Source organism: Ziziphus jujuba, chromosome 12 (genome assembly GCF_031755915.1).
Source record: "Ziziphus jujuba cultivar Dongzao chromosome 12, ASM3175591v1".
NCBI lineage: Eukaryota > Viridiplantae > Streptophyta > Magnoliopsida > Rosales > Rhamnaceae > Ziziphus > Ziziphus jujuba.
Genome location: NC_083390.1, coordinates 3,583,263 through 3,597,603, shown reverse-complemented (window position 1 = coordinate 3,597,603; position 14,341 = coordinate 3,583,263). Strand labels below are relative to the sequence as shown.

Below are 14,341 nucleotides of genomic sequence, written 5' to 3'. Positions count from 1 at the left end.
TTTTACCGTTGTCTTGGATTATATTCTCTGTGTCGAGTCACCCTAGCAGGTCTCCATCAAAGCAAGACGAATTTCCATGCCTCAGCATCTAAAAATATCATTCACATCTTTGGAGATATATATATATATATATTACTTTATTCTGTTTTCAGTCGACGTGAAAGTTCATTACCGAGTGCTTTTTCAACAGAATGAATTATGCAGAACAGGAAGGCCAAAAAAAACATAGAGACTGGTCTAATCAACAGAGAGATTTTAAGGAAATATGATATTATTATTGACACAGAATTCTCACATACAAGTGGTATTGTGGAAACTCCACTTCGGCTATGCTCTTTCAGGTAGGGTATTGATGTAAATACAGCAACAAACACACTGAAAATACGTAAAAAGAATAACATTTTGGTTTTCTCAGTTTTACAAACACAGCGTGTACTAATCCCATGAGAAAGAGAGTTTCTGATGAGGCCCACTTGAAGATGATCCATCAGGCCTAATCTTATGCATCTCTTGGCAATGGAAGTTGGCACTGTCACTTCCATCAGTAAACAAAATAGAAGTTGCTGGTTCACCCACCATTTCTAAACCATTGTAGTGCATACTAGGGATCAAGGGCTGAGCCTGAGGAATGGGATTGGACCCCATAAAATGGCTCAAACCAATCTCCTTAGTATTATCAGTTGGTGTGGATGACAGAAGAGAGAGAGCACAATCAGACTCGGAGCTGTCTCGATATAACCAATTGGGGAACACTTTCTGATTGTTGCCAGCATTCCAGAATGCAGAGTTTGCATTAAGATGCTGTTGGCTGCAGACAGAAGCTTCAGGTAGAGTAGGATTGCAATTAGTGCTTTGCAAGGATGATAATTGCTTTCCTCCTTTATAAATCTGAGTCATAAATTCAGGAAATGACTGTTTTTTGTTTCCACCTAACTGAGAATGGCTATCGAAAAGCATTGTTTCGTTCTCGATCTTGACATCTCCAACTCGAGCCCCAGCCAGAGCAGAGCTCATTGCATGACTCGAAAATATTTGTGAACCACAGAAGGGTAAAACTCTTGCACCTATGGAACAAACAAAGTTCCATGTTCTTAGAACAGATTGTTGTTTAGGCAATGGTAATTAAAAGAAAAGGGCATTAGAATATCCTTCAAATATCAGTCAAAAGAAATCAAAAATTTTTTTTTTCCCCAAAGCAATTAATTTAAACCTTGGTAAGTGGAGAGAAATCTCCCTGAATTAATGGACATAGATTCGGGCTGAGGCTTCCTTCGTCGTCGGTTGTGTCCATCGAGACGTTTCCTGCAGCTTCGTTTTCCTTCATCGAACTCTTCCAATGAATGGAACCTAAAGGATGTATCCGAGAAAGAGTGTTTGAAATTTCAAGCTAAAAAGGCAATCAAGGATACATAAGAAGAACAAAGCATTTAGAATAGGAAGTAACTGAACAAGTATGTATATTCAAGGTAGAGCAATTTATGCACAATCTAACTTAATTAAGACAAGCCAATTATAACAAAACTAGCAGCAATAACAGTAGAAATGTTAATTAACAAATGTTTCTAATCATTATTTTTTATCTTCTCAGTTGATCCATCTTTTTCTCATCGTAACAAGTATACAAAGGTATATAGCATGAAAAAGCAAAAAAATGAAGTTTTCTGTCTGCCTAGAGATAAAGGAAACACTAATTTCTTTAGGTCTACTTTAGCATTCTATCTGACCTGCTGCACTGTTGACAGAACCTCTGCTCGTGACCCCCAATAGTAACCTTTGGAGTCTTAGAGTGGAGCTCACATACTTTATGTCGTCGGTAATAATCTCTGCATTTGCTTAGGTCCGAAATGCAACCATCAACCAAGCATGAAGGGACTTGGGTTCCATTGTTGGGTGCTCTACTTCTCTTTAACAACGTCGTTGACGAGGATGACTTTGACGAAGATGACTCATTACCAGCATCCTCTAACTTTGCTTTTATTCCATCCTCCATATCATAAAACCTTCCAAGCTTTGATTCTGTCATGAAATCTTCCTTGCTATCAGAAACTAGTATTACTCTTAAGCTGTTAGAACCAGCAAACAATGTCCATATATCATTCTTGTTTGAAATTTTTATGGTTTTCCTTCTCGTTTGTTCCCGTTAATTTATTGCTTCTTCTCCAACTCATCACTCAATCCAAGAATCAAAATACGAACCGATCAAAATGGAAGGGGGAAAAAAAAAAAAATTAAACTGCGCTCCTGCGATTCATTTCTTTTAACCTGAAGTTCCATTCAAGAATTGTCATTTATTCAAATAAATTATACATTAAACAAAATCATTTCCAACCCAGATGATAGGAAAGTGTGTCTTCTATCTCAAAACACAAGTAACCTTAACAATTGTAATTTTTTTTTTTTTCCAAATTATTCCTCAAAACCAGCTAATTCCAGGTAGCCATGATGTCACAGACAATTTTTCTCTTTTTTTTTTTTCCGTTTAACATGAAACTTTTCTCTTATCGTGACGAAATAATTTGTTCTCATTTATCAAGTAAAAAAAAAAATATATATATATATATATATATATATTTTTCAAATTCTTTTCATGAACTATCTCCTTAGATTCCTTAAATCAGTTGATTTTAGATGAGAAAAATTTTGTTCTTTCTCTGAAGCTGTAGCGGTTATATGCTGTTTACTACTACCCATTGCGCAATGATATATCTTCTCGTAATTGTAAAATTTTAAAAAGCTATTATTGTGGAATGTATCCTTTTCATTTCAACAAATACTGGCAAAAAGAAAAAAAATTCAAATATTATATGGCTAGTATTGGAGAATTGCAGATACGTTCTAAGTCTAAGCTAATATATACATACCTATTATATACAAAATTACAGCCTTAAAAAGAAGAGAAAAGAAAGTCGTAAAAAGACCAAAAAAAGCAGAATTATAGGTACCTTGAAAGCTGAGAGACCAAAGAAACAGGCACAGGGAAGTGGCGCAAATCTTGTTTGTTTAACTTGAAAGCTGTCTAATTGCAGAGAAACCACTCGAAAAGATACTTGAAAAGAACTGCAAAATATAATATAAAGCTACAAAAATTGGATTACCAAACTGCTAGACAAGTACATGTAGATTGCACAGTGCAAAAGATAAGCAAGAGTGAGCTTTCACACTGGTTTTCCAACCATTAGTTTTCTGACAGACAGTTCAGTTCCACTAAATAGCAGGACAAAGCAAGTAAATGTGTTATATAAGAAATATTGAAAGGGGAAAAAAAATAAATAGATAAAGAGATAAACACAACGGATAATTGTTTAATAAACTACGACAAGCTGAGAGACTGGGAGAGAAATGAAAGAGCATGGGCCTTGGTAAGTGGTTTGCCTGCCTTTATTTAGGCTTTGTAGGCTAGAAATTAGAGAAGAAGAAAAATATGTAAAAAGTTGACACTTTAAAGAGAGAAAAATGGAAGGAAAATTTTATAAGAAAAACAAAAGCGGAAAACGAATGGCAAGGAAAGAGACAGAGTGTTGGTTGCTTTCAACTTTTATGCAAGAGAACGAGGGGGAAAAGAAAAGAAAGAAGGAAAAAGTACAAAAATGAGTGGAAAAGGAAAGAGAAAGAGAGAGAGAGTATTAGTCTATTATAGAGTTTCTTGTGTTTCACATTCCATGATGTCCAAAGATTTCTCATTGGGTACTGAGCTAGCTGCATTATTGTGGGAAGTAAAACAACCCCACCTCCACTCCTTTCCCCTGCAAAGCCACGCCTTAATTTGTTTGGACCCATTTATTCAATTCATTTTCACACAGACATTGACAGAACAAAACAAACTCCAAGGACTTTTTTAAGTCAACCTCCATCTACAATGCTGGTCCAATGAATTACAACCATTTTTCCAATCAAAGGGACCTCAAAGACTAATTTGCTTCTCAAGTCTGAGACTTATATAATGGACCTAGAAGACCCCCCATGATCACCAAGCTCTTTGAATTTCTCACGCCACCTAAAATTTTCAAATCTAGTTTGGTTTCCATTTCTTTCTCATATATGCCCTAGATGGTAACTAGAATCGTTAGTGATACACTTAACTAACACCCGTCCCATTACAAGCTGTTTCTTGATAGAGAGTAAGAGGTGTTTTTTTTTTTTTTTTTTTTTTTCTGCGCTTAAGGATAGAGAGTAAGAGGTTGGTGGGTTATAAGGTAAAGTAATTGATATTTTTCAATTTTGGTTTTCTTTCTTCTTTCTTTTCAGCCTACTTTAGAATAATTTTAAAATCGATCGGCATCACTCTGTTTTCTATTTTGAATATACACCAATTTATAATATTTTTTTTAATAATAAGTCATTTACTATTCAAAAAATTGTAATTAGTAAGTTTCTCTTGTATTTTTGATAAATAAAAAAACCTTATAAATTAGAACATGTAATTGTAATTTTAACAAATTATAAAACTTTATTAAAAAATTAATTCAAACGAGAAATTACATTGCAATTTTTCTTTTTAAAAGGAGAGGATTCAGCCGTTCTTAATCATTTATTATTTTTGTTAAGGAGTTGAGAAGTTAAAATGGCTAAAAATAAAAATAAAACTAATAATAATAATAATAAAAAGGGCTTCCTTCCCATATGAGGCAAGATCACGTGGTCATAGAGAATGTAACCATCATTCTTTTAAAGTGTTTGCTTTTGAAAGTTTCCTTTTCAATCATCGTGTTTGCCAAAGGAATTGTCATGGTGCCACCTAGTTTCATTAGTGGGGAAAAAAAAAAAAAAAAAAAAAAAAAAAACTACATCCCCAGTCCCACGATGGAGAAGAAGATAAGTCCCAGTATCTTTCTGTCCAAATGCTATTAAAATTGCCAACCTACATCTTTGTGCACAAGGCCTAGCTTTCAGCTATCTGCTTGTCCAAAAATAAACTACATGATAGAGATACTAACAATATTCACCTAAAAATGGAAACAAAAAAAAAAAAAATGGTCCATCATCATCATAGCAAAGCCTTTACAAAGTCCAAAGCAGTTCATAAAGAAACTCTTTCTTCAACTCCTTTTTCTTTCTTAGTCCCATTCCATCTATTTTCCCCGTCAGAATTGCGTACTCTGGAAATGAGAATTGAGAGAAGCTTATCAAAACCAAACCCATACCCAAAGTCCTCCCCTATAGATCTCTACGAAAAGCTAAATGGTCCCCCACTCTATTAGGCAACAGGTAATGAAATTGGTCTTTGATATATTTACACTTCATAGATATCATAGCGCCACACGGCCACCTTCCTTTACAAAGGAATATTCCTCCGATATTTTTATTTTTATTTTTTAACCTATTTTTCTATTACATTATGCTTATGCTTCATAATTATGCCTCGTAGGCCTCAATAAAGAAAAGAAGCCAATGAGGAGCAATAGACCCTGCAATGATATGAACCCCATGAAAAGATTAAACCCCATTAACATTATTAGAACTCATTAGGCTAGCCGTTTATGGCTAAAAGGATTCTCAAGTACCCAGAATTAATAATTAATAATTCAGTAGTTTTAGAGGTTTGTCCTTCCACGCATTCTACAGAATCTAATCTTGGTACTTGTAAATGAGAGCTTATAAGCGATTACTTCGGTTAAGCTTGTAAGATTCCCTAATTAGGCATAAAATAAGACATCTGAAACCATAAACAAGATAGTGGCAACACTTCCATGCCGAGTCTTTTTTAAAACAATTTTGTAGCTAAAGTATACAATATATTATGAAACATTAAAATATACAATATACATCAGTAAACCCCAAATTCAACAGAATAAACTTTTGGTTCATGGGTTTATCAATGATTGTATGCTTCTACGTGTTCACCTGAACAGGAAAATATATTATAACAATTAAAAAAACAAAATCAATACTTAAATAAATCTGAAAAATGCCCACTAACAATATGCTTTTCATCCTGTTTTAACATAAATAATGACGCAAATGAATGCTTATTACCATTCTTCAACATTCGCAGATGAACAATTAATAATTTAACCAAAAAAAAAAAATAATAACGAGTAAATTAATAAAGAACATCATTCAGGATGATCAGGACCAGTACAAAAAAATTGATAAAATATTAATAAAAAAGATTAAAAAAAAAAATCGTGACTAATATTCAATCCCAGTAAATGAGCTCATTACTCCAAGAGCCCCACACCATGAAAAACAAAGCGGTTTGTTCCCTTCTGTACTAGTCCATTTCTCTATACAATCCCTCCCAAGTTACTTTATAATTTATTTCAGGGCGGTGGCGAAAACCAATTAGTGATATAACACATGTCAGCTCCTACGCATAGAGAACATGCATATTATAGTGAACCTATTTTCATTTTTCTCTCTCTTTTTTTTTTTTTTTTTTTTTTGGTTGAATTTTAGTGAACCTATTTCAAGTACCAACTTACAGCCCAACTAATCAACCCTAAAAGTCACCTATATACTAAGCCAAAAACAAAGCAAAATGGGAAACTTTTTGTGTTTGTTTTTGACACTCTCCGTCTCCTTTTCTATTGGATGTGTTACGTGGTGGCAGGAATATACTCAACCACTTCTTTTGGTAGTGTGTTTTAATGAAATCTAAATTTAGCAAAGTAAAATATAATAAAAATAGTGAAAATCAGCCAGATTGATGAACACTATATAACTGCCATACTACCTTTCAAGAATACAAGCCTTTATTTAGCACAAAGTGATGCTAGATGTGATAGGCATTCGACCGTTAATTTAATACTTTTATAAGGTGGGTGAATTTCTAAGGATGACAATTTGATTTGAGATTTTTTTTTTTTTTTGGGGATAAATAATTTGATTTAAGAATTTTATATACAACCACGTGCTTTTAAAGTATAACAGAATATAAAAACATTGCACAATAAATACATCTAATGTAGTAGGCTTGTGGGCCAATATTAAAAGGCGCTCTTGAGAGGTAGATAGGGCAGCTTTGCTAATTTCCAAGAGTAGAAATGCCCTTTTTGCGGACTTTAAGTTAAAAGCAAAGAATAGCAACTTTAAAGGCCAAGAGTCTTCATGCAAAAGGATGTGGATGAAAAACTTAAATAAAAATAAAAACATAAAAAAGTAGAAAAAGAAGGTTCAGTTCAGCTCGATGCTCTATTATTTTATTAGTTGCAGGTCCTTCAAATTGGGCGACACAATTTGCTCTATAAATAAATTATTTATAGATAGTGACAGCCGAAACCAAAAAGATAAAAATTAAAGAATCACTACCACTTCAAGCAAGGGAGGAGCGAATATACGCAAAGATGCCAAAATACTGGGCAAAAGTCAGCCTTACCGCCCTACTGTCTGCCCTAAAATTAGCATACTTGGGCCTAACATTTAAGCCCGAGATGAACTCGTGAACCCTGCTTGGGTTGGTAGTCAGATTCGATTGCAAAGCATATACTTAAAATAAAGTTCAAAATAGTGCGTGTTCCATTTCAGACTCAAAAACCAAAACCAGAAAAAGAAACAATTCATATTTGAGGAAAAAAATGACAATTTGAGGAAAGTTTTAGAATAGACTCTACCTTTGGTTGCAGGAGCTTTTGGCTGTCGCTAAAATATTGATTTGGATGGTTAATCCCGGAATCGCATGATGAGGCATGAACAGCTTCAAAAGTTAAGGTGCATGCTAACTGCCCAATTTTATTTTTATTTTTTCAACAAAAGATTGTTAACATCAAGCCCATGTTAAGATAAAAGTTTACGTAGCTGAAAGCATGAATGTATAGATGGTGATCTGAGACCTGATAATGTCTATTTCGCACTTTGTCCATTACATCTTCAACGGCTCTGCTGTTAACTCCCATTTTACTTAGAGCAGCTCTAAGATTCTCGTCGCTGTCATATAAAAAAATAATGAGCAATTGGGATGAAAAATAAATTATCTTCCCAAGTACTTGCAGCTGCGAATGCGAAACGTGGAGTGATTCATGAACAACATAGTTTTAAATATAAGGGCCACAAAGCATCTAGCTTCAATACTTAAAAACTAATGTTTTGTGCCTTGAAGTATCAGGCATGACAAAAAACAAGAGCAAACAAATTCCTGCAATACCAGTACATTGAGTTCATTACCTATACAGCTATACTTTTGTCTATCACAACAATATACTCTAGGAGCTATGTTTAATTATGCCTGTCATAAATGAAATTTAGTTATAGAAATGACCTGAAATGTCGATAAGGGCACCCGTGATGATCTCCTACGCCAGGAGTAGATAAGATAATCTTTTGACATGAATAAGGTGTATAATCCTGCAGTATCCATGAACAAAATATTTTGGATGCGATCAGAAGAACTTTTAGGTTTTCAACAGCTATTATGTATGAGTTACGGCATGTCTAGGGATAACATGCAAGGGAAAAATATTCCATTAAGAGCAATATCTACTCCTTTTCTTATCTATATTTTCCACTAAAATGACTATAACTGACACATGGTCCTCTTCTAAACCTAATTTATGAGTCCAGTATTCATTAATCGTTTTTAAAATCTTAAACAATATTAAATATAGATGCACCCTGATGTCATACCGTTCTTTTGCCTTCTCTTCCGTAGTTATGGCGTATGCCATATGCATATTCTTTGTCAAACCTTTCAGCACTAACCTACGACAAGATTGAGCAGTACACATCAGTTGTAATTTTGCAACAAACAAGGCACAATTAAACAAAACATCACGCCCTCATATCACACCTAGAGTATTTGCAAATTGATAAGAGAGAATGTGTACATGTATGGTGAAACCTTATCTTTTTGCTATGAAAATTACAAATAATGAACTCAAAAAAAAAAAAAACAATTTATAATTAAATTGTCACTGCAAATTTATTATCATATAATGCAGATTTGAGTATAAAATAAAATTAAAAAAATGATAATAAAAAAAATTATTTCCTAGTAGGAGTAAAATAAATAAATAAATTGGCGATAGTGTTTTGCAAAATGTGGTCGACGATAATAAGTTAAATATGAAGAACAAACAGCAATAAAAACACACAACAGAAAAATAATAACAATAGTAGATAAACAATTTATGCAGGCAATATCTATACTGTATAAAACTCACTTTCTGCGAGAACTCAGCTTTCCAAAACATAAGTGCATCATCCAGCTTTAAGCCAACACCCTGCAGAACCCCAAAAAATGCAAATGAGAACACACGTATTGCGAAAAGCCCAAAAAACGCATCTGTAAAGCTTATGCTTATGGCTATTAATACATGTTGTATATCTACGCATAACTGTACTAAAGTATGTATGTGTCAAGTACAGATATACATAAGTATGTTGTTAAGTATAAACAGATGAACAACATTATCCACTTTATCTGCACATATCCCATGCATGGGAAATCACAATTCAAACAACAAAAGCATGTCTAAAATGGAAAAATATGGCAAAACAAGTGTGCTACTAGATTCGTCCAAAATCAAATCAACTTGTCCAAATGCTAACCTATACACAAACTAACACAGGATACAAATATGCTTATTTGGAAGTATAATACAACCTTCAGAAAGAGACCTAGTTGCATTCGCCCTCCATGCTTTAGATGATGATCCTCTTTAAGCTGATGTTAGTGGCACAACAAAACAAAAGGAAAGGAAAAGTAGCAATAAGCTACATTATTAAGAAAATAAAATAGAATGTGAAGATTATAAGAGACATGAAAACACGAGGAGCCTGATATATTAGCAAATCACCTTACCTTTTCAAAAAGGTGACGCATACAAAGAGGAAATGAACTCCTGGCTAATTCATTAATGTCCTTCACCGATATCTCAGCAAATCCTTTTGGCTATGGAAATAGTCAACCAATACACCATATTAACTTATATACCTGTGATATGCGGGTAATAGATAAGCTAACTCACTGTAATAACATACTTGAGAATAGTCAGGACCCAGGTAACTTGTGCATAGGGCTTCCACAATCTAAAGAGTATAAAAGCAAATGGTAAGCATCATGCTTAGATTTAAACGGCCATTATGAGCAGATAATGCTCACAATCAAATCCTTACAGGAGTCAAGCGATCCTTCTCTTGTTCTCTTACAGTAGATGTCCATTTTCTGCAAGCAGAAAATAAATATATATGAAACTGAAAGACAGCACCACCAAAAAAAAAAAAAAAAAAAAATATTTTTAAACAAAAACCTGTTTGTCAAAATGAGTGCCTTTGACAGATGACTACGAAATTGCGTACCAACCAAGGAAACCACCTATTCAACGGAGGGAACAACAAAAAGAAACTGAATAGATTAAGAATAATATCAGTCTATAGGTTAAGTTTGCAAAACTTAAAAGCAAGCATTAACATTAACCTGATTTGAAGCTATATATGCATGCCCCTTGTGCAGGAATACTCTTCGACCAGCTACAAGTTCTGGAACTTCTTCAAATGGTACCTTAATTAGGAAGAGAGTGAGGAATATATAAAGTTGAGACCATAATTTAAATATCGTGAGATAGGAAAGCCCCCTACATCCCACTACCCCCAACCTCCTACCGCCAAAAAAAAAAAAAAAAAAAAAAAAAGGGCAAGGAAACCAATGGCAACAATTGAATTCAAAATTTATTTAAAGATTAGGGGTAAATGCACTTCAATACTTTCTATAATCATAAATGTTTTAATTGAGCCTCTAAAATTAATTTTGATATATCAATGCCCTTTATTTTCAAAATTAATTCAATGTGGTTCAATTATATTAACTTTAACGAATTCCATCAAATTAGGATCATGTGCGCCTCATGTGATCCCAAAAATTATTTTTTATTATTTTTAAATAGTAAAAGAAAGAAAAACACTTTAATATTCTATGAAATCACTAAATATTGTTATGGATCTCTAAAATCAATTTTTTCATATTGCAAAAAAAATACTAGATATTTAACAAAATCTAAAAGCTTAAAAAAAATTAAATGCTAAAAAAATTTTGAAAAAGCAATAAAAATACAAGATAATAAAAAAAATTTGACAGCATCAAAAAAATATTAGATGCTCAAGAAAAATTTGAAAATCCAAAAAAATACTAAATGGTAAAAAAAATTTAGGAAGCATGATAAAAAATATTCGATATTAAAAAAAAATTCCAAAAGCCTACATTTATTTTTATTTTTATTTTTTTTGTTTTGGGATTCTAAGAATTTTTTTTTGAATGTTTGGAATCCTTTTCAAACACTCAAATTATTTTTAACGAGCTGGTATTTTTTTTGACTTTTAAAATTGTTTGAATATCTAATACTTTTATTAGACTCACGAAATTTTTTTGAATATGTGATTTTTTTATCATACTTTCAATTTTTATTTTTTTTAGTTTTTACTATTTGTTTTTTTTTTTTGGATTATCAAATTTTTTTGAATATCTGGTATTTTTTTGAGGCTGTCGAAATTTTTTTTTACTATCTGATATTTCTATTGTATTCTTAAAATTTTTTTAGTATCTAATTTTTTTTAAGCTCTTAGATTTTGTTAAACATTTAGTATTTTTTTATCAATATGTGAAAATTGATTTTAGATACCCAAAATGAAATTCAATAATTTTAGAGGATACTAGAGTGTTTTTTTTCTTTTACTCCTATAAAATAAACAAATGAATTTAAAAAAAAAAAATGCTTTTTGGGATCACGTGACTCTAATTTGACGGAATCCGTTAAAGTTAACGCAATTGAACTACATTGAAATAATTTTGAAAATAAGAAGTATCAGTATATCAAAATTGATTTTAGAAGGCTCAATTGAAACATTTGTGATTATAGATGGTACTAAAGTGCATCTATCCCTAAAGATTACAAATCTTTCCATTTTTGTTTAACCTCAAACCAAGAAAAGCATCAGTTCTTCCCAAAGAACCACATTGGACAAATAGAATAAAAAAGATAAGCATACCTTATAAAATATGGCATCAGCTGCACCCAAAAAAAAAAAAAAAAAGAAACAGGAAAAAGTACAGAGGAAAATAAATTAGAATATAACTAAATAATGAGAAATTATTACCATTGCTATATTACATTCTTCTAACCAAAAAAAAAGTGCTAAAAAAGGAAACAACCAGTATTCAAAAAGAAATAGACGAGCAAATATTTGCAGTGGCTTCAATAGATGGCACCAAGTTGCCAAAATGAATAAATGCATTCTCAAACTAGCAGGTAAGTATGATGGACTTAATGGTTTAAAGGGAGAAAAGAGAAGATGAAAAATGCAGCAATAACCTGATAAGTAAATACTGAGGAATAGCTAATCTTTAAGAGCAGTAAAAAGATGTCCATTGGATGATCATACTCAGGCCTTGGGCAAGTATTTGTCATCATAGAATAGGAGACTACCTAAAACATACCCTATCTGTTAAAAAGCTAAGCTCACTTCAAGTATGTTTCTTCTAAAAAATTGCTATAGTATCTAGTACCAGGCAAGAGATTATCTTCTACTTGATAGAGGGTTAAATATAGAGCAAAAATTACTACTGTGGTATTGTACTTCAGTTCGTGAGACCTACAACTTATCTGGACCATAACTAAGTGCTGGAGTGTACTGTTAAGCCACAGACAATGAACGATAACATATGGCTTATATAAAGGAACAAAGTTCAACAACTTCTTTCAATAATATAAACAGAAAAGATTAGCCACTCCTACCAGTTGGTAAAGGCTGACCAATAGAACGTGAAACTTGGCCAAGCTTGTCTCTTAGACTCTGCAGAGGAAGATAGAACAATAAAGTAATTGCATTTTATTTACAAATTGCAGAATACAGCAACAGACCATGATGAGAAAAAGTTGGAAATACCTATGCATGTAAGGCATAAATGAGTACAAAGAACTTGAAACAAAATAAGTATAGTTACCTCAAATTCAGCACTGCCAACTGCTTTGTATGGAAGGTCAAATTCCGCCATAAGGGCCCTCTGTATAATATATAAACCTTTATCTTCCGATTAGATTGTAACCAAAGCACTACATAGCATAACCAAATCCTACCTGAGCTTCAGCACTTTCTTGCCGAAAACGGTAACGAAATAGGGCAGTTTCCATAGAAAGAAACCATTTCCTCAACTCCTCGCTAAGACATGATAACAAAGACAGAAAGGAGATAAAAAAATACATCAGCAACAAGTTAAGCCAATAAAAAATTTCTTAGCCATGTAGTAAAATTTATAACAATAAAAGGAGAAAAAAAAAATGAACATTCTTACGTTCTGCAGTACACTAGTCGCAAGACAAAGTGGGATATTATATCCTTGTTGGCAATTTCAGATGCCTGTGGATGCCTCATATTTTTATTCCATAGATCCTTTTCCTGTACAAAGCACACAAATTACTAATTAAGAAGCTAAAAGAATCTAATATGGTCAAGGAGCAAATTTAGCCTGAAGCAATAGTTTTACCAATTGCTCCATTTCTTCATGTTTCTTTCCTCTGGATAATCCATCAGAAATCCCTTTGAGCACTAGAACAAGCAACAATTGCCATCCAAAATTTCAATGGTTAAGCGTAAAAGTTTCAATAGAAAATGCTTTTAGCACTTTTCGATTTGTGAAAAACCAAAGAAAATACAAAAGATGAAACAAGATAAAATAAATAATTATAAATTTTTTTTTTCCTATCAAAAACTCAATGTCATTTAAACAAAGACAGAGGGCTACTTAGTAAGCTTAATTCAGGAATAAACCCCATTTCTCTGAGATCCAAAACAATATTACATCTCATATAGATATAATTAGTTTCCCTACATTTCTTAGTAATTAATCGGAGCACTCATTAGCCCCAATAACTAATTCTAAAGTGCGAACCAAGTACATGAGGATCTCTTTTTCACAGGAATCTAACAGAAAGCTAACCTATACCAAGTTTTCTTCCAAAAATTTTGCAAGACAGAATTTCTGAAAAAAAGAAAAATGAGGAAAAGTTTGGGTACCTCGGAGGCGATCTATGGCGAAAAGCTCAAAATCCTCAAGTCTGACTTCGAGCGAAGGAGGAGAGCGATAAAGTGGGAGAGTTGGGACGACGACCTCTTTCGACAAAGGTTTCCTCTGAGTTCGAACGGTTTCCATTTTTTGTTCCTCTCCGAGTCCCGCACAGCGCAGTGAAAAAGCAAGAAATGAACCCTAAGGAACACTAACTGAGATTTCGCGCGCTCAAAATTTGGGAAGATGACTGATAAATAGCGGGAAACTCCACTGGGTGGACTCCACCTCCACGTAAGACGACCCGGAAACGGTGCGTCTCACATGTAGAAATCTCCACCTCAGACCTATATTTTTATTTTATATAGGATACATTATACTGTTTATTTTCAAAACAAAAATTAATTAGAA

At 33.0% G+C, this 14,341-nt stretch overlaps 2 protein-coding genes across 5 annotated transcripts; both read right to left on the bottom strand.

The window, feature by feature from the left end:
- Window positions 1–253: 253 nt before the first annotated feature.
- On the bottom strand, window positions 254–3,851 carry LOC107428287 (squamosa promoter-binding-like protein 16). Of its 3 annotated transcripts, none has more exons than XM_060813092.1 (4): window positions 2,943–3,851; window positions 1,725–2,262; window positions 1,211–1,347; window positions 254–1,064 (listed from the first exon to the last, which is right to left on the bottom strand). In XM_060813092.1, the coding sequence occupies exons 2-4, from the start codon at window positions 2,021–2,023 to the stop codon at window positions 436–438; spliced, it is 1,065 nt and encodes a 354-aa protein (XP_060669075.1). In that variant the 5' UTR covers window positions 2,024–2,262; window positions 2,943–3,851; the 3' UTR covers window positions 254–435. The 3 variants fall into 3 exon arrangements, with proteins under 3 accessions (XP_060669075.1, XP_024933672.1, XP_015894287.1); XM_025077904.3 differs by having other exon boundaries at window positions 1,725–2,028; XM_016038801.4 differs by having other exon boundaries at window positions 1,725–2,016; window positions 2,943–3,846.
- A 1,215-nt stretch (window positions 3,852–5,066) lies between these two features.
- Window positions 5,067–14,272, bottom strand: LOC107428297 (probable DNA primase large subunit). 2 transcript variants are annotated; one of them, XM_060813244.1, is made up of 19 exons: window positions 13,942–14,272; window positions 13,412–13,473; window positions 13,220–13,323; window positions 13,005–13,086; window positions 12,872–12,931; window positions 12,663–12,720; window positions 11,917–11,936; window positions 10,352–10,435; window positions 10,185–10,249; window positions 10,051–10,099; window positions 9,916–9,963; window positions 9,737–9,826; window positions 9,539–9,598; window positions 9,096–9,155; window positions 8,560–8,634; window positions 8,195–8,280; window positions 7,770–7,863; window positions 7,551–7,658; window positions 5,067–5,096 (listed from the first exon to the last, which is right to left on the bottom strand). In XM_060813244.1, the coding sequence occupies exons 1-19, from the start codon at window positions 14,075–14,077 to the stop codon at window positions 5,082–5,084; spliced, it is 1,356 nt and encodes a 451-aa protein (XP_060669227.1). In that variant the 5' UTR covers window positions 14,078–14,272; the 3' UTR covers window positions 5,067–5,081. The 2 variants fall into 2 exon arrangements, with proteins under 2 accessions (XP_060669227.1, XP_015894300.1); XM_016038814.4 differs by lacking the exon at window positions 5,067–5,096 and adding an exon at window positions 5,658–5,841 and having other exon boundaries at window positions 13,942–14,269.
- Window positions 14,273–14,341: the final 69 nt, after the last annotated feature.

Coding starts and splice junctions, on each gene's coding strand:
- LOC107428297 (XM_060813244.1), bottom strand. CDS start 14,077: ATGGAAACCGTTCGAACTCAGAGGAAACCTTTGTCGAAAGAGGTCGTC. Junction 11,937..12,662: donor TGGTCAGCCTTTACCAACTG/GTAGGAGTGGCT, acceptor TTTTGGGTGCAG/CTGATGCCATATTTTATAAG. Junction 10,436..11,916: donor CTGATGCCATATTTTATAAG/GTATGCTTATCT, acceptor TTCCTAATTAAG/GTACCATTTGAAGAAGTTCC.
- LOC107428287 (XM_060813092.1), bottom strand. CDS start 2,023: ATGACAGAATCAAAGCTTGGAAGGTTTTATGATATGGAGGATGGAATA. Junction 1,348..1,724: donor TTCTGTCAACAGTGCAGCAG/GTCAGATAGAAT, acceptor TACATCCTTTAG/GTTCCATTCATTGGAAGAGT. Junction 1,065..1,210: donor ATTTCTCTCCACTTACCAAG/GTTTAAATTAAT, acceptor TTTGTTCCATAG/GTGCAAGAGTTTTACCCTTC.